The sequence below is a fragment of the Cataglyphis hispanica genome, chromosome 7 (genome assembly GCF_021464435.1).
Source record: "Cataglyphis hispanica isolate Lineage 1 chromosome 7, ULB_Chis1_1.0, whole genome shotgun sequence".
Classification (NCBI taxonomy): Eukaryota; Metazoa; Arthropoda; class Insecta; order Hymenoptera; family Formicidae; genus Cataglyphis; species Cataglyphis hispanica.
In genome coordinates, this window is record NC_065960.1 from 5,633,837 (window position 1) to 5,658,606 (window position 24,770).

General features: G+C 43.6%; 1 protein-coding gene across 1 annotated transcript; it reads left to right on the top strand.

Moving 5' to 3' along the window:
• Positions 1-3,176: 3,176 nt before the first annotated feature.
• Positions 3,177-24,632, top strand: LOC126850812 (uncharacterized). The gene is made up of 7 exons (XM_050594164.1): positions 3,177-4,638; positions 4,955-5,185; positions 13,492-13,605; positions 13,794-13,880; positions 22,377-22,580; positions 22,702-22,884; positions 22,989-24,632. Exons 1-7 carry the CDS (start codon positions 4,326-4,328, stop codon positions 23,714-23,716), a joined length of 1,860 nt encoding a protein of 619 aa, XP_050450121.1. The 5' UTR covers positions 3,177-4,325; the 3' UTR covers positions 23,717-24,632.
• The last annotated feature ends 138 nt before the right edge of the window (positions 24,633-24,770 follow it).

Consider the following 24,770-nt stretch of genomic DNA (forward strand, 5'->3'; position numbering starts at 1 on the left):
TGAGATCGCCGCGCTCTCCGCGTATAAAAGATCACAGATCGTTTCTTTCTCCGTCAGAGATTTAATTAGATATCAAGAAAGAAATTCTTTTCCCTAATACTGTTTGTTCTCAACACAATTGTAACACTATTGTCATTTAATACTTATAGTGTATTAAAAGTTTCTTTTTTTTTTTTAAATCTTGCTGAACCTTCGCTCAGATTTTTCCTAAATATATAATATAAGAGCCTGGTTTCATTCGAACGATCGCTTTTCTTTGTGAAATAATCTGGAGGGTGGCACAAACCCAATGCGACATAGTCACCCCATTTGCCAGCTTCGCGCTCTTGTTTGTTTCGTAATCTTTAAGATCGGAAGGGTTCAAAATATTCAACGCGAAAATATTGTCAAGCTCGATATTGCGAAATTTTCGTCATTTGTCACCGACGTAACTTATAATATTTCTTTCTTATTATCGTTAATACTCTTCTCTTGATGACATAATATCATAATAAACGATGAATTAATTTCACTCGTCTAAATCTGATAAAATATCACGTAGCCTTCCGATTCCGACGATATATTTTCTGTTTGCGATGGCGGAACTTCTTACGGAAACTGCCTTCGCGGAGGGAGAAGAAACGAGTAATGATTAAATATTATGACCGGCTTAGTCTTCCGCGACGCGACGCTTGTGGGAGACGTTACTTAGCATAATTAAAGGATCTCTTTGCCGAATATCTCTATGGGACTAACCACCTGCCAATATGAAGATCTCTCTCTCTCTTAAACCATTTTCATAGTTAAAACAAGTTCAAATATCGTGCACAAATTTTCAGAAACTATATTAGATGTTGAAGTACATAGAGATGCAATAAAAAAAGAAAGAAATCACAATAGTTCGCAATTTGTTCTTTAAGTCTATAATATCATTCATAATTAAATTACAATATTATAATAAATAATATTGTTCTCTTTTATTATTTATATTTTTATTATTTATATTTTTATATTTTTTATTATATATATATATATATATATATATATATATATATATAATAAAAATATAAAAATGTATAAAATAAAAATATAAAAATCTTGTATATTTTTATCTTACATATTTGAAAACAAAACTGATATATTTGATAAGTTAAGAAATTAATATTTATAATATTACATTTATTATATTTATTACTAATATTTTACTTCTTCATATATCTGATGAAAAAAGAAAATCCCATGCTACAAGCGTCAGAATCCAAAATACTAACGGATGTAATTGAAAGCAGGAGATATCATCATATAGTGAAAGAACCTACGCGTGACAAAATGCATCTCGGAAGGTCTGCATTTAGGGGGGAACGCGGAGGCGTCGCATTGTTCCTTCGCAAGGGCGTAGGGATTATATAGGGGGCTCGGCTCGTTTTGGGGTTCTCGTACCAGGCTTGGTACAGATACGTCATGATCGATAGTCTCGTGTTGTCTCTCGAAAGAGTGACGTGTTACAATACTCGCGTTGCGTTCCGTTTTTATTCGACGATCTACGATCCATCCCTCGAGTTCCGTCGGCTGCCTCCAATCGCTTCAGTGAAAGACGATGGAATTACGTATAAGAGATCTTCTCTTTGTGCCATGTAATTAATAATTAATAATAAATAATGGAATTTTATTAAAAACAAAACGCGCAAAAGAAAAATTTGTATTACCGGAATTTAGGCAAAGTTATATAACATCTATCATCGCTTTACGCGTGTAAATCTTAATCATGTGGACTCGCGAATACTGTATTATGCTCTCTGCACGGAACTCACGATAAGGGATCCGTCACGAACGTTTGTCATATTTCTTTGCTTGGTTCGCTGAATCTGGGGGATGACTACTTGTGCGTTGCGACAACGTGTCCCTCCCTTTCTCTCACCCTGGCCGACGGCGTTTCGACTCCGTTCTTCGCCCGCACTCTCCGAGAACCCCCCCGAGCATCGCGCAACCCCCGTACTCCTCGCTACTAAACGCAACTACACAAGGGGCCTTTCTGCCGTCTTTGTTTTCCCTTTCTTCCCAGTGTCGTTTCGCAGTCTCGCGCGGGGTGGTCGTTGTACGACGGAAGCAGGAAGAAATCAACCGAGAAGGGCAAAAAGCCGGCCGACAGACGAGATATCGCGCGGGTGAATCGTCGAAAAGATTTTCTACTTTTGACAAACAAAAGTACGCACTCCGCAAGATTAATTAAATTAACGGACTAACAAAAGGAAAGAAGTTCCATTTATTTTCTTGCAAGAATTATCAAAGATTTATCAATTATTATTAATAGTAAAGTGATTAGTGAATAATAAAAAGTGTAAATTGTTATCATGAAAGTGAAAAACAAATACGTGGTGTTCGAAGTGAAATTATAATACTTCGAAAACGAGATGTGAAGTAAAAAAGTCGACAAAAATATTCTTCTCGTATATATGTTATCATTGTGGAAGGACAGTGAAATAATTCGCTACGTGAACATCAGGCATCTTGCGTTTTATCTATCCGTGCCCCGCGTAATGCCACCCGTGATTGTGATACCGGGTTAAGACCATCGTTTGACCATAGTGTCGATCTTGCGGCAATTATGCGGCGCCGAGATTCATCTCCGGAAACTCGTCTTCTCCCCCTGAACATCCCGCGAGTCCCCCGTCGTCCGGCGCAACGACGGAGTCGGAGTCCGGAAGACAGCGCGAGGCTCGTGTAGTCCGCGGATCGTCATCGGCGGGAGTATTGTCGGGAACGTCGGTCCTGCGACGAGAGAGGCCTGTGCGCGCGGCGCGGTGAACGGGACGAGGAGAGAAAAAGGGTGGTGAGAGAAAGCAGGGAGATTTTTCCCCACCGCTTGGAAAAACCAACCCCCCACCAGGGAGACACCGGGTACAGACGGCGGTGGCGGCGGCGGCGGCGGCGTGGTAGAGACCCGCGCGGCGGGCCGCGGGGGGCGACGAAAAGAGGGGGCGAGGAGAGAGAGAGAGAGAGTTACCCAGGGTGGTCTCGGTGGTGGCTGGGGGCGGCAGCCTCAAAAATACACCGCAACCACACCGCGCGGCTCCACCGCAGAAGCCGCCATCTTCCACCGCCGAACCGAAACGAGACCGCGCGAGTTAAACACCCTATCCTACTTCCTCCGAGTAGAAGCTGCCCTGCCACCCGCCGAAGCAACGGCCAGGTGAAGAATCACCATCATCGCCGCGACCGCGACCGCGACCACTCCGGCGTCCAGTGAGAAACATCCGGGGGAATATCGCGGATCCACGCGGCGGCAAAAATTTCGGGGATCGCAGTGTGGATGTGTGCGCGTACCGAAGACGTATCGTGAATGGATCGTCATTGTCGCAAATCAAAACTCCTCTCCTCTGTGTGTTCACCAATTTTTTTTTCGATTGTCATTCGGTTCACCGATTGACACCCCGTTCTCGTGATTGATCAAGATTTCGATCGACGGGGGATAGATACACGTGACAGATGCCGTGCGCGGTACTCGCCAAAGTTTGACAAAACTTCGCGCGGTGGGCGCAAAATCACGATTTAAAAAAAAACATACTTTTTTTGGTACATATATCCTGATATACAATTTTAATGAAAAAAAAACACGTGTTAATAAGATTAAAGAAGAAAAGTGATGACAAATATGATGATGAAGATCGCCGGTGCGGGATGGTGTTTTAAATACATGTGATATAAAAAAAAAGATACGTATCTGTTGATCTACGGATTTCCGTGTTTCCAGCTTAGCCACGAGTGTTTCTTCGATAAGGAGACGGAGGACTCGATCAAAGAATCAGAAGTAAGGGTCGCCGAGATTGCCGACGATTCCAATAAAACGAATTTTCTCCGCGAGTTGGCAATCGAGACGAAGAAGAATTTGCAAACGGATGCTGCTCCCGCCCGCGTCTCCCGCGGCAGGATAATGAAATAAGGATCAAAGAAGCCTAGGGCCCCGCGAGGGCCGAGAAAGCCGCCGAGTCGAAGAAGACAAATTCGATTCTCGCCGGAAGGAGATATCGGCGTGCATTCGTAATGCGTTTCTCGCTATCGGCGAGACCACGAATTTATGTTTGCGAGACACTCATCTTCGAGCCAACTCGATATATTGACGACCAATATATAACTGAATAAAAAAAAATTATATATCGCAAACGCAAGGACCAAGTATCATATCGACATTAATTGGAAAAAAAAAATTCGATTTTCTCCACGTGTACAATTCCTTCGTTCTAGAATCTGGAAAAAACAAGACGTAAACAATTGAGCAGCCGAACTCATCCGGAAAGCTTGCAGGGAAAGGTGATATCACGATCGACAGGATCAATGATATCGTTCTCATGACGAATCCTTCGCGAGATGCTCGACCCGAGGATCGGCCTGCCGGCCTAGACTATCCTGATCCTAGGTCAGTGCGTGGTGGTCATCAGTCTCATCAAGTGAATCCCGTGAGTCAGATCGGCGGGCCGAGAATACGGAGGATCCGGGCCTCATCCTCGAGGAGAAGGATGCACCTGGCTAACGACGAGGTCCCTCCTCAAGGTTCAACCGGCGGAAATCATCTTCCCGATTATGCCCTCACCGCCGATTTGCTCGCTGAGAGAACGCTGGATGGGCTTCTCGCCGAGCATCCTGGAGAACTCATTCGCACAGGTAAGGAATCATACTTATTGGAGGCTAATATTTAAGTGTAAAAATAATTTTTAAGTATAAACATAATTTCATTATATATAATTATTTTTTTTATCATATTTTACATTAAATGTGGTAGATGTAATTTTCACAGAGAAAGAAAGAAAAAAATATTTTATTTTCTTTTTTGTGTGTTCCACAAATGTTTCCAAGTTTCGAAAAAATATGTTTTAATATATATACATGAAATGGATGTGTGGCGATATTTTATAAAAATAATTAATTGCTCTTTAATAAAAATAAAGCTATTAATTTATCTTCTTTATATTCATATTAGGTAGCCCACATGTGGTTTGCACGGTATTGCCGTCACATTGGAGGTCGAACAAGACCCTGCCGGTAGCATTTAAGGTGGTAGCTCTCGGCGAGGTCGGAGACGGTACCCTTGTGACCGTTCGAGCCGGAAATGATGAAAATTGTTGCGCGGAATTGCGGAATTCTACCGCCCTAATGAAAAATCAAGTCGCCAAATTCAACGATCTCAGGTTCGTCGGTAGGAGCGGTAGAGGTAAGTTTTATACTAAAAGAATTACTATCTCTTTATATAATACTATTAATAATAATTAATAAGGGGGAGCATAACTCTCTTGATTCACGTCATTGCATTTTTTTTTTCTTTCAAACGATGTTGATACGATATATGTAGACATTTAAAGATATATTTCTCCTCTCCTTATCTCCCTTGGTATCTTTGTATATCTGCATCACCGAAATAACTCTCATCGGTTGATGTCGAAAACTCGATCGGTCTCTCTGCCGGATTCCGCCTCCTTCCGATGCGGCGTCTTAAATCATTCAGACTTCGCTACATTAAGGTGGTGCCCCGACTGATGGCCTCGTTTTTCCCGCGTCGAAAGCCAAGAACCAGGGGCCACCACCTGGCCCCTCGTTCCGTCCTCATTTTTAATTCACGCGACAAATACCGTGACCCGGTATCTCCTCGCGAACTCCTCATCCGTACCACGCCACGCGGCGGAGGAAGAAGAGAAAGAGGGGGAGGGGGAAGAGCGGAGTGGTAAGAGGGGCACGTGGAGATTTTTTAATTCCCGGCTCCGCGTTTCAATAATTCAATGTTCCTTTCGTCCGAGGAGGCGGCCATGGCGCGGGGATGGCGAGGGGAGAAAAAAACTGGGGTTCGAGGTCTCTGAATAATGCTCCCTAATAATCGCAGCCATTACGAACGGTTAATGCAAACGTTCGTTCCTTGAAGAGGAGCCTTGAAGATAGTAGAGTAGTACCGGCGTCGGGGGAAAGAGAAGCGACGCAGAGAGAGGACTCAGATCGCAAAATCGCAGAGCAGGAAAGGAGCAAACTTTTCAACGTCCTCTTTTTTTTCTTCTCTCTCTGTCTCTCTCTCTCTCTGTCTCTCTTTTACCCTCGAGGTGGGGGGTCGAAAGATACGAGTAACGAGGCGTCCTTTAATTCCTTTAATTCGACCGAGTTGCACCAGCGTTTTCTTCGCCTTGTCGCGCTCTTCCCGATTTCTCCGTCCTTCCCCCTCCCCCCGCCCCCCTCCCTGCCTCCGACGAAAGTCGAACTTTCGAGAGAGCAGTCGCCAGGCGTAGTCGGTTAACGAGGTGGGTGGTCGACTTGTTTATGGCAAATTGGAAAAGGAAATTGCGGGAGGGAGTTTGCGATATCGGCGGCTTCTCCGACGGTAGACCCTAAACGACGCTCGCGCTCCTCTCTTTTTGCGAATCTCCCATCGACTCTTACTTCGAACCATCCTTCTTCTCTCCCTCCTGATTCACGAAACACGCGATAATAATTCCGTTGACGCGTATTTCTATCGAGTGTCGGATGTCCACTTGTACGAAAGATATCGGGGAGACTCGAAGCGCCGGTCCAATATTGACCTCTTCCACTTACGAAAATGGAGAGAGCCAAGATACTCGTCGCGGCGCACAATAGAGACCCGAGAAACGAATCCCGGAATTTTTTTTAGGGACTCGCGAATGAGGATATCGCGGATATATAGAAAATCATGGGATGGGACGGCAAGGAGTGCGAGAGAGCGAGAGGAACCGAGCGAAGAGAGAGAGAGAGAGAGAGAGAGAGAGAGAGAGAGAGAGAGAGAGAGAGAGAGAGAGAGAGAGAGAGAGAGGGTGAAGTGGAGGTAGAGTGGTTGGCTGTAAGCGGCTTTGGTTTCCATGGCAGTAAGCCCTCATTACTGTATTACGGGCAGCCCCTAACTACCACCGGTATGCAACGATTTTCCTCTAGATTCCTCCATATGAGAGTGACGCGGGAGAGATCGTTCCGCGCGCGATCGCCGAGGCCGGATCGGTCGGATTTTTCTTTTCGCGCATCTGACGCCGACGGAATTTCGCGCGTCGAGATAAACTCGAATCTCGTTTCATCATCATTTCGCGCGCTTCGAAATATACCGGATTGAGAATTACGCGCGCGCGTGTGACAGGACGTAGGATGACGTTATGACAAAAGAGCGTATTAAAAAAAAAAAGAAGAAAAAAGAGTGAGAGAGAGAGAGAGAAAAAAAAATCCAGCCGTAAAGACCGAATGTACAATAGGCGATCGTTATTATCTGCGAAAGAAAGGGGCAAACAGATCCCGTTGAATAAATCGAAAATTTATGATGTTTGTCGGCGAGTCACGTCGCGCGTATCGCTGCATAATACCGCAGCGAGGCGAGGAGCCCCGGAGTGCATTTTATATACAGATTCCTCACGCGTTCCACTCGCTTTTTTGCCCCCGTTGTTTTGCACGCATCCCCGTGCGCGAGAGCGCGCGCGAGCCCGCTACCGACTTTTTCAGCTGCAAATATTTGTCTCACGCTCGCCCGCGGGCTTTGTCAGGCCAATTTAATATTGCGAATGCGGACCGAGGAGAATTGATCGTGGTCGAAATGCGTGACGACGTTGACGGGGGCCACCGAGATCGATGCGGGACGAAGGAAAGCTAGAATTCGATTCTTGTACTGGATGCAAAATTGGTTACATCGAGAAAGTTTGCGACTTTCCCTTCAGAAAGCCCTTCGAGGACGCGTTGTATTTCCAAAAATACAACGGACGTTGGTAGATTAAATCTAATTTTTTTACAAGAAATGGGATTTTCCTGGTTTCTCGCGAATGTTAGTCAATCGTTTTCCGAGAGAAAAAAAAAGAGAGAGAGCGAGAGAGAGAGGGATTCTCATTTTCTCGCGGATCAGCGCGGATGATGTCGAGCGCGAGAAAAACTTGGACACGTCAAGCCGGCAAGTTCTTTTTTTTTTCCCTCCCCCTGACTCGGCGAGTCTCCCTCCGGCGACCCTCTTTAATCGACTATAATCGCTTTCATTCGGTCTTACGCGCTGACCCAAAAGAGGGACCTCTTCTAGTGCGTGGTGTACGAGGCCGGATATAACGACTACGCACGGCCAGGGTCCAGGGGTTACGAAGGGGGAGAGAGGTGGCGGCGGTGGAATATTATCATACCGGCGCAGGGGCGTATATCATTCGGCTACCCCTTTCGGCTCCCGACAGGGATTAGCGTCAACCTCCGACTGCTAGGAGTCACAGGCTGTACGGAGATGCGGCTGTATATGCATGTTTCTCATGCTATGCGTTGGTGTTGGTGGAGCGAGAGACGAAGGGAGAGAGAGAGAGAGAGAGAGAGAGAGAGAGCGAACGGAGGCGGCGCGGTGCGACGAGAGAGGGGGAGGGGAGGGTGGCGACGGGCGTAAAAACGACGGGCATAAATACCGGAGTTACCTGTGTTTTATGACGGTCCGGCCGAGGTATAGGCAGGAAGAGAGCGCGAGAATCCGAGGGAAAGCTCCGACTATCGACAGCCAGATCCTGACCGATGTCCTGGCGCAACGGATAGCCCCGTCTCGCCCGGAGCCGCATCTCTCTCTATCTCTCTTTCTCTCTTTCTCCCCTTCTCTCGTGGAAGGAGGACGACTCGTTTTAAATCGCCGCCGCATGGTGAGCGTTCCAGCGCTGAACGCGAGAGCAAATCCGAATCTTCGATATCTCTTTTACGATTGGAAAAGAAAAATGCGCGATTCGAGAATCTAAGCATGCCATTACACAGGACGCCTCTAAATTGTCGGCGTAAAAATATTTATAAAGATATTTCTTACAAAGGATATTTTCTTAGTGTCCGTTATAATAATAGCGATCGATTTTTATTGCAATATTATTTACGACGATTGCGAGGATACCTTTACGTAAGGTGGCACAGGATTCCCTCGCAACGACACCGAATTGCGAAGAGTTATTCGCGCAAGCTGCCACGTGAAGAGTTCTGTACGAGATGATTTAATAAGTCGTAAAGGTCTCTCGTTGAGTAGGGTCGACCTTTTAAAACAGCGGCTCTCGCGCGCGTGTTTGGTCGACCGAACAGCTGTTGCGACCGCTCGCATCGGCAGATCCTTTGCTTTGAAGCGCGTCCAATCTACGTAACTAAAGAGTTCTCCCGATCTGTTAATCCCGCGAGTTATAAAAAGCCACGGTCGCTTCATTAGCAACGTTCATAAAAATATCTATTAAATAAATGCGAATGCAAGAGCATTCTATTATCGGAAAAATAAAAATTTCTACTAGATATATAATCGTATCGAGATTCTTAAGAGATGTAACACCTTGATAAAGACAGCGAGCGTTTAAATCCGATTTTTTTATAATGAAAAAATTAATTTCAAATGACAGCGGGACGAACGATTCCCTGAAGAGAGAGAGAGAGAGAGAGAACTTTCAATGTTAGAAGATATTAGCGCTTCCGAGAGAAGAATCCGAATATGCCAGTTAAATCCGCGAGAACGGTTGGCGGATCTCTCTCGCCGGCGACCACCTCGGCGACGTTTTTTGCCAATTAAAAATTAAAAAATCCATCCCTCTCGGTCAAGTAAGGGATCGCGGAAGGGATTGCGAGGGACGTAGGGGCGGGGGAAGGGAGGGGGAGGGAGGTAGGAAGGGGGACGCGTTCCTATGGCGGATGACTGCGCCGAGATTTTCTACCGATTAAACATTATTTTCCGCTCTGGTCTGACAGTACGAGTCCCGGATACATATACGCGCATATCCGTTTCTTTCACATATATTAATTCCACGTTTCCCTACTTTATTTTCTCGATATTTTTCGCTCCTCATTCCGTCGCGCCGGCAGCAAGGCCAGGGCTTTTTACAAACGCTTCAATGACCACTCGCTCCCTTCCCCCTTCCCCCCTCCTCCCTCTCCCCTCCCCCTCCCGGTCGCGCCGTCGCATCTGAAAGTCGTTACGCTCGACGTTGTGATTATTGCCAGCGAAAACTGGTCCTCTCGTGTAAAAATTTATCCTACAACAAAACGTCCTTGACGTCTTTTTTTTTGTCCCCTTCCCGCCCCCCCTTTCTTCCCTCCCCCTCTCCCGCGATCTATTTTTCTGCAACGGTACAGTTTCGCGCGACGCGATAAAGTAAGTAATTCGTAAAGATACGAATTGTTAATAATTTATATGAGCGATAGTTTCGCGAGTGAATGAAAGCCCGACGTACTCGTGCGGATGCACGTACGTAGATGAAAGAAAAAAAAGAGAGAGAGAGAGAGAGAGAAAGAAAGGTTTCCTTTCAAACATGTCACGGCGATGTACACGCGGCCTCGTTTACCACGATTCGGGTAGTCAAAACGTCAGAATCTTAAAACACGGCAAACACTCCGAAATAACGATCCGAGCAACCCCTCGCACTCGCCTCACCGGCAAACAGGGGAGTTTTTAACACTGCATGATCCCTGGGTAAACTTGGGGGCGAACGCGAGCGTTCTTCGTGTCTTCTCGCAAGCGATCCTCGTCGCGTAAGTGGACGCGAGCCAATCTTGCCCGAATTAATATCTCATCCGACTCGTTTTGGCTTGCTAAATCGTCGCGAGGATATTTTCGCGTTGCCCGGCAGAAGCTTGAATGGGAAACGCACGTTTCGAATACAAAAGTTTTCCAACAGTTTGTACAAAAAAATTAATTTTGCATATAGTCGCACTCGTCTTTCGCACAATATCTGTGAGTTTGAGAAATCTAACGAAATACATTGCTGTAAAAGGAAGAAAAATTCTTGAAAAATCTAGCGTGACTGGAAAACCCCACCGCCGGAATCGAACGTCATAATCTTTATGGATCCACCTCTCGATCGAGTCTGCGACCAAGCAATATTTTGTGGGATAAAAATGACGTACGACGTATACGTGGATTAGTAATTTTTTTCAGGTTTGTTTGCGCGTACGAAGGATACCATCGAAATCCTCGACGTATAAAGAAGCATCGAAAAGAGAAAAAAAAGAACGTCCAGTGTTTTCCGATCTTATAAATTATGGGATAAATCAGAATATTTCGTCATAATAGGATTATTGCAGGAAAATTTCGGGGAACACGGAGAGGAGATTTTCACGTGCAATTGATCCCGAGGCTCGTGTACAACCGATGAATTAGAAATTTCGCTAGACGTAGGTGGAAGCCGGGGAAGGGGGGACCGAAGAGAGGCTGTAAACCTCGGAGGGTAGAGATCGTTCTTCCAGCGAGTTACACATAATGCCTCATAAACACCCTCAAAATGCCTGCCATCGCCCCTGATTCGCGTTGCCGCCGTGCCTGACATCGCGCCTGCAATAAACTTCGGTCTCGTTACCTCTCAGCCACGAAATCTCTGTGGCAAGATCTTCCACATCTAGTGTCGCGAAACAACGTTCCGATATATCGTTATTTAAACGCTAAGATAATCGAAGTGAAATTCTTAATCGAAGCGCAAGAGTTTGAGAAAAATTCTCCGCCACTCAATGCGTCAATTAAATAATCTTTTCATTATTTAAGAGATAAGCTTGGAATTATAATTTTTGAAAGCGGCAACTTTAAATAAGTTCTAAATAAATGATAAATATAAACAATAAATAATAAATTTCTAATAAAAAAATGTCTAATAAAATTCGAAAAATAATGAAAGAACGGAAAGTCGATGGGGTTAATACCCAGACGTGAAAAATAATAGTTTTGAGAACTCAATATGCGCGAAGTGTAAAATCAATTTTGACTATTTGGCAGGATCTTGTGAAACGGAGCGTGGCGCGAAAATAGCGGCCAATCACCGCGAAGGGGAAGCGCGCCGCGCTGGAAATGGCACGGCACCCTTGGCGAAGTTAAAGTCCGGCGACGGGCGGGTTAAAGCCGGGTTAAATGTCGTGGTTCACCGTAAAAACGCGGTCGTTTACCGGCGGGGAAAAGAGGGAGGAGGGGGGAGGGAGGGAGGGAAAGGGGAAGAGAAGAAGGGGGCTGCTCGGCCGCGCCACCATAAAATAAAACTACCCGACCGCCGAGCGCGTGTACATTTTACCGGCCGCACTTGGCGACGCACCCCATTATATAAGCTGGTATAACTTTATTGTCGCGAAGCCGTGAACAAAAAACAGAACAAAACAAAAATAAATAAATAAATAACATGCACGCGTATGTTATTTTCATTCTCGTCTCTTCATTGTCGCCGCTGCTATTTTCTTCGCGTGGTTATTGCGCGACGCGACGAGATGACTGCTGTGTATGATTTTCGTTCCTCCCGCGTTTTATTTTGCGTTTTATACGCGCGATTACCGGGGTTGGAGGGGGTCGCGGGGAGTACGCGTCGAACGCGTGACGAATTCCGCGCGATGCGCGCGTCATCGATTGAAATATTTGTGCCGAAAACATCGAAATTTAGTAAACGGCCGGACCAGTTACGAGTCGCGTTTCATCTACGCGTTCGCCGATATTGTTTCGGTTCATCGGCGGGACTTGGTGAACGAGAAAAAAAAAGAAAAAAACGCGCTAACGTAAGCGAATTGAAAAACGCGCTAAGTAAGAGAGAAGAGATATTTATGCTGGGAGAATTAGGAGAGTTGCTTTTGGCCTATCGTGTGGCATCCTCCAGTCGAAAAATAAATAGGAACTACAATTTTGATAAAAAGATATATCAAATATCAGGATGATACAGATTATATTCATCTCCCTTCATCAAAAAAATTTTTGAAAAATAATACAAGTAATAGTATATTTTTTTGTGATATAAAAAAAACAATATTTCAAAATATATTCCTCGGACATGTCGTCCGTTTGAAAATTTCGAGATAATCGATTAGGATATCTCATCTATCGGGCTACCGAATGTTGTCGACACGTGGAAAGGTTAAGCGGCGAAATCGCGCGTGACGAGAGACTGACGTATTTCGAGGGATCGCGTTTAAATGCCCCGGCAGCATTAACATATTCCAGCCTACCCGCGGGAACAAAACATCGACGCAGTGGCGTCACTCGTTTTCACCCCTTACTTCCGGCACATTTGTGTTTTGTTTCCAGCGAACAAACCCGCGCATTGCCGTTTCGCACGTGCGTGCCATCGAGCATATCTGTCACGATAACAATGAGTTAAATAATCCGCCAAGGAAGAGTCGCGAATATCAATCGCGAAAGCTATGATTATTCAATTGATTAAAACAGAACAGTGATCAGTCAAACATTTATAAAAAAAATATTTTGTTTCATATCAATATGTAATTTTTTTTCACAGAGTATAAAATTTAATGAAACACACAAGAGAGCGAAAAATTGAACATACTGAGAGCATTTCTCTCTCTCTCTCTCTCTCTCTCTCTCTTTCTCTTCGCGGTCGGCCAATTGGACATGAATAATAGAGTCTACGCAAACCAAGGAGCGCGCTATAAAGTCCGCGCCTTTATGGTTTTTGATCTGGCAACGGAACCAAGGCGAGAGAATATGCATGATCTTCCCATTGGGAGAATCTCTCGTCTCTCACTCGTTTTACCGCCGGGCGATAATTCTTTTTTTCCCGACGCCTCAATTCTCATTTCTCGTTTCAGGGAAGAGCTTCACCCTGACGATTATGCTGCAGACATCGCCGCCGCAGGTGGCCACGTTGTCGAAGGCGATCAAAGTGACCGTGGACGGTCCCAGGGAGCCGCGTTCCAAGACACGTGAGTACAACTTTATCCACGGAGGATAATGCGACGGTAACTTTTTCCATACTCAGGCTCTTATCTAACCAATGGGGATAAGAACATTCAAAGAATCCAATTAACGTGATGGAAAAAATATCTAAGATGTTATCGAGTAGTCGCGATTCGTCATCGATGTTGATTCATGAATTCATCCCACGTTGCAGGACACCAAGCCTTTCATCCCTTTCACTTCGGGCCTCGTCCGTTTCCCTTCGGACACCCGCAGGACCCATTGGGATTTAAGCTGTCGGGTAAGTCTCTAATCAAAGACACGCGGCCTCCTTCGCGCGAATACCTGTTTCCGGTGAGGCTTCAGTCTTTCTATCTCTATCTCTGTCTCTTTCGCTCTCTCTATCTCTCTCTCTCTCTCTCTCTCTCTCGGCACGTTTCCCCGTCAATAGATAACTAAGTTTGCAACCCTGTACCGCGCCCCTCACGGGAGGAAGGCAACTTTGGCGGGCCAGGCGGGTCGACGCCCTCTTCTCGCGCGCGTTTGGCTTCGTGGCTGCGAAGGGTGTCAAAATTGAGCGTCGGCAGGCACCGACTCAAAATTGAGTTTTGCCACCGGCCTCTAAGTGGAGAAGACTCTGATTAAGCCCCGGGCGTGCGAACTCTGCCTTTTCGTTTCGAGGAAGCTGCTCGATCCCCGCTTACGGAAAAGTCGCTCTCAGAATAAACTTCAGCTCTGTCAACTTCATCGAGTTCTCTTACACGGCTAAAATATTCCCATATTGTATCTGATAATTCAAACAAATTCAAAGATCTTTTTACATAATTTTTATATATACATATACAGGGTGTCCTAGACTACCCGTACACCCTTTTTCTTTCAAAAACTAAGCATTTTAGAGAAAAACGTTTTAAACAAAAATTGTATTGTTTTAAGGAAAACATAAAATGGTGTCATTAGTTTGATCTTGGATGACATCGTTAAAGTCAAGAACACTTTTAGTTTCTTAAATGGAATCCCTTATTTTTTAGTAGAAAAGAAAAATTAAATAATTGTTATAAAAAAATATATTGCAAATAATTGCATACTTTTTTTAAAAACAATTATTTTCTGTACACGATTTGATTCATCTTATTATTATGTACATAAAAGTATTACGACAATTATCGAAAACTAAATAATTTTCGAAATATTTTATATTAAAATATGTCAGATTAAGATACAAAATAACTCAAAAAATTCTTAATAAAAAAATACTTTATTATAGTGTTTTGAAAAACTCTCGAGATAAGCTACAAGAATATGCAATAAAAAATGGGGGTTTTCATTTAAGAAATAAAAAGTGTCCTTGACTTGACCTTAACGATGCCATCAACCAATGACACCATCTTATGTTCCCCTCAAAACTATACAATTTTTGTCCAAAACGTTTTTCTCTAAAATGCTTAGTTTTTTAAAGAAAAGGGGTCTAAGTCATTTTGTATATCACGATTTCTTTATTTATTATTCCCGAAAAGATATTTAATAAATACACGAAATCTAACGTTTAACGAATTATAAAATACATCGGGATTGCTTTTAGCGCCCGATTAATCAGCCTCTTCCTTCGGGACGGTAATGCATTCGCTGTGATATAAACGATGGGGGTTTTAAACGTTTCATCGTCGCGAGCGTTTTTCGAAAAAGTTTTCAGGTATCCAACCGGTTCGACAGGACAGTTGGGTGGCACGAATTCCATTGAAACTCGTTCGAAGCTCCAAATTTTGATGGGACTAGCCCGGAGCAGTGAGGGTCGGGTACTGATACTGGTGCACCGACAGTGTATTGTTTCGGCATGATAAGCGGCTTAACGGAGCTTCGCTCCCTCCTATCCCCGAGGCGTACTACGGGATGGCAGTCCTGCCGTCGATTTCTCGCTGCTACCCCCGTCCATTCCCCGTATCCCACCCCCCCCCTCCCCCGCAACCCCTTCACCCCCACGGTCTGCTCAATCAAGAATTAGCCACTGCCGCGCCCGGTAATACGCCGGAGCTTTAACTTTTCTTCCCTTTGCTTGCGCCTCTAGCCGTCACGATTTTTCCGTCGCTTCCGCGATCTCGTGTTTCGAAAAATTTCCGATCGATCATTTATTTGATGATCAATGACATCCAGAGATCAATAATCCGTCAAAAATTGAGCGTTAAATTTTAGAGGATATTGAAAAAAAAAAAAAAATGAGAAACATGATTTTTGTATCGAATGTCAAAATGTCAGAAAATCTGATTAAATCTAATAATTTTGACAGACTTAATTTCATCGAAAGCGATCTCCAAGCTTTTTGTCGATATTAAAAGGTGCAAATTACATCAGAGTTATAGGAGTTTTATTGGGAGTTTTATACGATTTTAACTCATCGTACGGACAAATTGTATTTACGCAATTGGGTCACCTACATTGTGTTCCGAGTCGGATGCAAACGGTACTCTCTCGGCGAATATCGATCAGTTTATTTCAAGTGATGTGCGCTCGCGAGTTTTTTCAACCCTTTCGCTAGGGGTTCGCTATTCGGCTCACAGGTTGCGCCTCCGTTCAGTCCGACGGAGGGTCGGTCAGTCGAGCACCTTTCCAACTTTCGAAACCGGTCAGCCGGGTATCGCTGACTAGGTAAGGACGCTCAAAGAGAGAGGCGGTTTATTAGATATCTACGCTAGGAGGGTTGATAAGGAGAAAGGGAACAGCATCAACAGGGGAGACGCGAGGACAAGTGGCTGGCCGTGCAGGGTTGTTAAGGTGCCCATTGAGGTGTAACTAGGGGGATGTTATTAAATTTTGTTCGGGCCTACCTCGACAGCAGGGACGAATTTTATGGGCTCCCTAAGGGCTTCGTGAGAGCGCCAAAGTCCGATGGACGGACCGATGCGCCTTTACCACCCTCCGATCTCAGATATCCACCGCTCTAATTTCGTCTTTTTCGTCAATTTCAATTTATCGAAATGACAATGTCATTTACTCTTTCGGTACGATTAATTTTGTACTGCGCATATATTTATGTTATTCTTTTAAAATCGATGTCTATGATTTTCTTAAAATCATTCTTTTTAAGAATTTTAAAATTCTGTAATAAATACTTTATACAACGCATATCTGTTTTTAAAAAAGATATTAAAATATAATAAAAAAGTTATTTACATTTATTGTAGTGAATATGCGAAGACAGTATTCTTTCAAATGTCAAAAACATCTGACAATAATTTAAAAGACTTTCTCATCAATTTCAATTTATCGAAATGTCATGTCATTCACTCTTTCGGTATAACTAATTTCACAAATATATTTATATTATTCTTTTAAATCCAATGTCTATAATTTTCTCGAAAGCATTCTTTTTAAAAGTCTTAAAATTCTGTAATAAACGTTTTACACAACGCATACCTTTTGTTATAGAAAAATTACTTACATTTATCATAGTGAATATGCAAAGACAGTATTCTTTCGAATGTTAAAAAAATCTGGTAATAATTTAAAAGACTTTTCCATCAATCTCAATTTATCAAAATGACACGTCATTCACTCTTTTGATATATAATTAATTTTGCAAATATATATTATGCTTAAAAACCAATGTCTACAATTTTCCCAAAAACCTTCTTTTTAAGAATCTTAAAATTCTCTAAGACACATTATATAGTGTATCTTTTTTTATCAAAAATTACTTATAGTGTATCTTTTTTCATCAAAAATTACTAATGAGTATAGATAGTATTCTTTCAAATGTCAAAAAAATTTAACAATAATTTAAAAGACCTTTCCATTAATTTATCGAAATGATACGTCATTCACTCTTTTGGTACAATTAATTTCGCGAATATATTTATACTACAAATACTTATAACCAATGTTCATGATTTTTACAAAAGCACTCTTTTTAAGATTCCTCAAATTTGTGTAATACATACATTATAAATCTTTTCTCATAAAAAATTACTTACATTTATCGTAGTGAATATATAAGATAATAAAGATAGTAAAGATAATATTCCTTCAAATGTCAAAAAAATCAAATCCTGGCAAAAGAGTAGAAAGTATATATTTTCAATTCTTTTCCCCGTTTCAGCAATTTTTGAAAATTTCTCAGGAGCGATTGCTAGCAAGCTCATGGAAAATTAATGTATCCGGTGACAGACATCACACAGATCGTCGCTGAGATTGTCCACGAACGAAAACACCGTGATCATGCCGCCTCCCGGGAGTCCGTCGTCTTTGTCAGTCTGGCTAAGGGGATGAAAAATCGCGAGGTGCCAAGATTCGAGTTAACAAGAACAGCTCGTGCAGCCCCAATCTACCCTCCCTCTTTCCGCTCTCTCGTGTCAATTAACCGCCTACGAGGGAGAGGCTGGGTAGCGGATAGAGGGGTTGTGGGGAGAGAGAGAGAGAACCGGAAAAATCGCGACCCCTGTTTCAATAAGGTGGCCTTTACCTCATTTGGGGGAGATTGTTAGGAACGCTCAGTTTAAAACTGTCGCTTCGTTCCTGGATCGCTTTGCAGTAAATTCGTGACTTTCTTTAAAGCAGACCTCCCTCTCTTCTCACCAAACATATAATTCGTAAAAGATGATAAATATAAGATTTATTTTCCACAATTTTTACACGTTGTGTTTTATTTTTTATAAATGTATCACTATTAATATGACAGTACAAAATGTGCGTAAATCTTATCGATGATTCATCTAATAGCGACTAGTTTTATCGCCGCCTGTTACGATCATCGAAATATGTTTCTTTTTCAAACTTGGACGTACCTGATTTGCGATGCGTTTAAAGGCCTCTTTCATATATATACGGAAAATCGTACGCAACGGCAACCCTTCGGGTGTACAATCCTTAAAGGAAACCTTTTTAAGGGTTGTTCCTGTCCACCCCCGTGTCGAATCACTGCGGATCCTTTAAATTCGCGTCACATTTCACCCCCATGCGCGTCTTGCAAGGGTCGGGGTATTCCGTCTTTTAATCAGGTCCGGTGACCGGGACCTTTCTCTGGAAGCGACGGTAACTAATGACGCTCTCTCTAGCCGGGTCGGTCTCTTTTCTCGTCTCCTTTCTATCTTTTATCGTCGATACGAAAATCCACCGAGCCTAAGAGATAGAAACCTGATAACGTCTCGCAATGTCCTTGTAATCGATATTCAGTTTTCAACTTGATTTTCTCACTCATAAGTTTTGCCTGTACTGTCGTAGAATGAAATCTAAATACATTATTATAGAATCAATATTTGATATTAAAATTACTATTATTTAATAAAAAGCTATACTTCTAAGTTTTAATTATCACACACTATTACATGATTAATTTTTAGCACTTAATAAATTATATTTAACTTTCTAGCATATACTTCGTAGAATCATTGACAGAATTATTGATATGCCAACGTCATCAATATTAAAATTTCAATTATTTATATAATCACAAAATGTAATAAACGGTAAAGATAAGTAAAAATTTATACATCGTTGAGCATCGCCAATTTCTTAAAAGATCCATCATTTTTGTGCTCTTTCTCGACTTCAAAGAGAAAATCTCGCGGCAGTGAGATAAGGATAGAAAAGTGGAGAGAGAGAGAGAGAGAGAGAGAGAGAGAGAGAGATAGCAATTTTCTCTCGTCCTTTCTCGAAATATCTCCTCGTGGAGCTTAGATCGGTGCCAGGGACCTTTCCAGGGTGGCATTTTAGGGGTTGCTGCGACGCGATAATGAGAACGGGCGCAAAGGGTGGGTGTGCAAAGACATCCAGCCGGCAGTAGCTAGAGGATAGAACACGCCGAGTGGAAAGAGGAGCAATGAACAAGTCGGAGAGTAAAAAGAGAGAGAGAGAGAGAGAGAGAGAGAGAGAGAGAGAGAGAGAGAGAGAGAGAGAGAGAGAGAGAGAGAGAGAGAGAGAGAGTAGAGAGAGAGAGAGAGAGAGAGAGAGAGAGAGAGAGAGAGAGAGAGAGAGAGAGAGGAAGATAGAGAGAGGAAGCAAAGAGGTTAGAAGGTGGGGAAAATCGAGCTTCGCAAGGGTTAACGCCTTAGCGGCAAGAAGGGCGTTTTTAACGCCTGTTTTGCATAGATTTGAATAGATAAGGTAGACAGGAAAATACGCGAATTAATTTATTATGTATCTCGAGGTGGCGAGATCAAGAAGGTTTAAGGCGAAGAGAAGTGTTGAAGGGCTTCCCCCTTCATTTCACAGGCTGCGTGTCAGGCTTCGAATCAACGTCTTTAAGACGCTCTTTAAGTTTCATGGCTGTGAACATGTAAAGCTTAAGACGCTGAGGAATATCATACTGAAAAAGGCAGACAATTTTACGCAATTTTACGCAATTTATTTTCAGATTCGACGTAACTGCCATGTGATACTGCGGTAATAATGATAATGATTGCGGGTGCGAAAAGTGCGATTGCGAAATTCGAAATCGCTTCTCGCACCGACGAGATGTTCCCTGTAATCGACGTGACCAAATTTAATTCACTCCGCGGGCGCGTCGGCGGCGAAACGTATATAAAGCTACGCTTAAAAGCTCATATTACCCGTGACGTCACATTACCGCATCTCGGGAACGAGCGCGACCAAAGTACGTAGCACATTTTGAGCAGGCTGCTCGATAATACATCATCCCTTAAAGCCCCTCCCCGATGGAAGGCACACGCAAAGGCAACTAACCCTAGGGCCGTAACGTTTAAGCTTAACATTTCTCACCCCTTAAAGGGTAACGCCGGCTCCTTGAAACCCTTTCAGCTTCGTCTCCCGCGGCACCCTCGCTCTCTCACTCTTTCCGAGATCTCGTCGGGGCCCACCCCTCATTAGTCTTCATTTGTTTTCGGAATTATCGCCCGCCAGCCGAACCCAACCCGGCACGCGAGTTCCGTCGAAAAGGGGTGCACGGCATTTTCGAGGTTTATTAAATTGAAAATATGTTACGTTCGCTTTCTCTCTGGAAAGAATGCGTGGCGGTATCGAAAATTTTCTCGTGCGCAAGATGTTTCAAAAGAGCTACCGAGTATTTTCTTAAAATATTTCTCTAAAATATTCCAAAACAAATATATTATATTTTTTTTCTCGAATTGTCAATACTGTTTTAATAATAAAAAACTAATAGAATTCTGTTAAAACTTTTTATCTTAGCGTGTAATTTTATTTTACAAGTATTTTACGCTCCAAAGACAATAATCTAATCTTTTCTTGACATTTATGAGTAAACTATATATATGAACGATGGAAAATTATTTTTAAGGCCAATTAAACTTGACTGCTTCATAACAAGGGAGGAAGAAACTCATAGTCATCAGTTATTATCGGAGGATGTTCGCACGTCGTGGCCGTCACCTAAGAATCCCGGTGCCTGAAGAGCTTACCGAAGCGGTTCTTATTCATGCTGGCTGCCAACGAAAGCCTCCGTCCGTTGGCCTTCGTAAGCTCGGTGGCAGCGGTGCTTTCGCACCCGTCTCTTATCGTTTTCTTAATCCCCCTCATAAAGTAGGAGGGCTACGAGAGAGCCTCCCTCACCGGCTCTGGCCCGTTCAGTGTGCCACGCCGGTGTGGTAGGACGTGAGATAGCGCGCGATGTCCTTTCTGGCGAGCGCGCGCGGCTTAAAGAGAGCTTAAAAATCACCCCTACGACCCCTACCAAGCTTTTTCGCGCCCTACCATCCGGTGTAACGCGAAGGGTGGGGGCGTACGTGCGACCAATGGGGCGATCCGCGTGTCTCGGTGGTTACGCCCTCGTGCCAGTGACCGGACAATTCTCCCCGCTTCGACAAAACCGTTTTCCCCTGCTTGTCACCCCGCCGTAACCCCCTTAACGCCACCACCGCCACCCTCTTTCCATTCCACCACCCCTCCCACCTTCCATCGTATTCGCGCACGGTGGCTTCGCGCGGCAGCTTTCACGGAATTTTTAAACTGCTCCGCACAGATGACGGCATAATCTGTTATTGATCAAGGTCTTTCGAAAAACCGATAACACGTCGATAACCACGCGAGTTGCTTCTTGCATCTTTCTTTTTACGTCGGGCAACATGCCGAAAATTAGTCACACACATTGTTTATATTGATTACATAATGTAAGTCGAAACAATGATTTCTATTCTTTCGTAAATGTGGATGACGAAAGGAAGGAATTTTGCTGTTTCGCAATGGCGAGAATTAATTGTTGTTTCATAAATGAACAAACAACAGAGGCAGCGGTCTGAGATTTATGTCAGTTGGTTTGTGTCAGCCGATCGCGATCAGACGAACTTTTTGATGTCATAAATTTAATTGCATTCAAACACATGCTTGCGCGGCCACGCGATATTGGCTATTATCGAAAAAAAGATGATCGATCGTCTCTCTGCATTCTCTGTTGGATAAATTTAACTGTCCATCCACGTCAAAAACCGCCTCTATGTCAAAGGGATGCGTTTCTACGACTCGGACTGCCAGTCCATCACCGTTTACCTGCCGAAAATTATACAGCGCCCACCGTGATGCCCAGAAATATGTTACGTCTTGTCACAAAATGATCGTATCAGTCACTTTCAGATACTGTCGTCTGCATTGCGTTACTCAGTTTTAAAAGATCATATTCTATTTGAAAATATCTAACAATACAGAAAACAAGAGATTTTTAGATATAATACGCATTGACGAATATAAATATTATTCACGTAGGGAGAACGCGAACATTTCCTCCACTGCAAACATTTCTGTGCGATATGGAGATCATCGCGGTGCGATGACAGTGGAGACGCTGAATAAACAGAATCCACGAAGACGTGTAATCTGCATTTCTTTGATTGCACAGGATTGCAACACCTGGGTCTTGAGCAAGGAGCGGGCCAGGGATGGGGCGGGTTACCTCGAGGATCTCTACCACCGCATTGTCTTCCACCTCCCCCCGGCCACCATCCGCACACACATCCGCAACCAACAGTCGGTGCATCGGCCTTCAACCCTTTCCACCATGCCATCGAGCAAAGATCTCCAAGGCTGCCCGGATCTAATACCGGTAATTACTTTTGTAGCAAGAGAAATTTCAAAGAGAACATCTTATTTAAATAACACGGTCAGCGTTTCTTCAAACGAGAGATTAAACGATTAATAGGAGTGTAAATTGATATGTCTGAAAGAATCCGCAAGGGGCGACTTGGGTCCTATCAGCGTGTCCGTGCGAGAAGTGACGCCGACAACGTCACCCGGGAACCCTGGACCAGGCCTGCTGACGACGGCCTCCGTGACGGCGTCGACGCCTCCCGCCGAGTCGACCACCAGCACGACCCCCAATCCGTCTGGGCATCACTCACACTTTCAAGGTAAAAGTCGAAATACACACGACCCTCGCGATCTACATGATATCCGTGCTCTTTCATACGTGGAAAAAAAAATCGAAAAAACTGACATCTTGTTCGTAACACAGGTCTTCACTTACTGGGTGCCACTGGATCTATCTTCGGCTCGATATTCGCGCCATTATTACCGCAATCCTCTTGGCTCTATAACCCTCTGTACCACACGCAGCAGTATATCCTGGAGCCGGAATGGCACGCTCTAGCTCTAAGAATGGCTCAGCAACGACTGCAGAGGCCGGATCAGGCTCGATTGGAAGAGCTCAGAAAACTCAGAAGTAGCAGCGACAGTCCTGAGAGCAGTACGAAGGACGAAGAACGGCGAGCAGATGATCAAGGCATTTTACGTCGATCCGGATTAGACAGCCCCGACGATAGCATTGAAGTGGACGATAGGAACGATCAAGATTTGAATAGAGACCGCGTCAGAAGCGATGACTCTATACTCGAACAGGACTCTCCGAGAATCTCGCCGATCAGAAGCGACTTGGAGGACGCGGTATCCACGGATGCTACCTTCCAGGAAGCGTCGATTCATTTACGGCAGAGCATAGAAAATTTGAACGACTCGGATCTTCAGATCGATCAAGATCAAGTCGCTCGTCGCGGCGATCTTACTGTGAAAATCCGTTTAGAGGGCACGGTCGATCTTAGTACGAAGAAGGGCCAGGATAAAGAAAACGTCGGTCAGGATCTAACGACGCGAAGAAAGGAGGATGGAATAGATGTCGAACGGGAAAGCATCAGATCACGAAGAGATAGAAGTCCCAAGCCTAGACAGGTGTGGAGACCCTATTAAGAGTTAAAACAAGTAAGCTCGCTCCGCGAGAGTCCACCGAACGCAACAATTTTAATGAATTCCATGATCAAGACGACGATTGAAATAAATATGATCTGTAGATAAATTTTATCGTATGTGTTCTTCTCGGGAAAAAAAGAACTTGATTTTCGTTGAGAGATAGGGCATGTTGATTGATCTCGTCTCGATGATCTGAGATTGAATTCGGAAACAGACCTTGCATGATGTTGTAAACTAGTAGTTTAGCAACGCTAAGCTGATGCTCATCATCATCAAGGCTGTTGAGGAATGGAGAACACGCTCATAGGACATCTTGCAATGTAACGCGGTGAAACGTCTGCTTGGAAATTAATTATCAAAATTTTCGGACGAATCTTTCGTCGGAGTTACTTATCTATCCCTACGCCCCTTGCGGTATCGTCTAAGAACTCATGGACTCGAGGACTAACCAGGGTTTACGTTCGCATATAGTATATGTACATATACAATAACCTTATTATATCTAGGTTAATGTCTCAGATACACGTTAAGCACCATCCTCTCTCGTCATTCCGATTAAGAATACTTCCCGAATGTCTTCTCGACTACACGAGTTTACGAGTATTAAAACGCGCGTGCACGCGAATACGATGAGCCTGAAGAATGATCTTTCTTAGGTCAGGATGTTATATCTCATTCGTTTAAAAATTTCTTTTTTTTTATTTTCTCAGAATATTGTGTATCATCGATGATTTTTTGAAAAAAAAGATGAGTAAATTAAATATATACTCGTGTAGCAGGTGACATTTTCCGGTACAAGCAAAATTACGAGTAGTTGACGTTGTAAATACCACAATCCTTCAAATCCTGGCCAAGTCACATCCTCTATCGAGCTGTCTCTTTTTTTGAGACAACATTGTTGTCGTTTGAGGAGACATTGATATACATACATACATACATACATACATACATACATATATATATATATATATATATATATATATATATATATATGTACATGGAAAAACTTTATTGTATAATTATCGTTCATAGGATCCACGAATTGTTTTGACAA

Excerpts from the sequence above, each read along its gene's own strand:
- LOC126850812 (XM_050594164.1), top strand. The coding sequence starts at position 4,326 with ATGACGAATCCTTCGCGAGATGCTCGACCCGAGGATCGGCCTGCCGGC. Across the intron at positions 4,639-4,954 it reads TGGAGAACTCATTCGCACAG|GTAGCCCACATGTGGTTTGC; the intron begins GTAAGGAATCAT and ends TATTCATATTAG. Across the intron at positions 5,186-13,491 it reads CGTCGGTAGGAGCGGTAGAG|GGAAGAGCTTCACCCTGACG; the intron begins GTAAGTTTTATA and ends TTCTCGTTTCAG.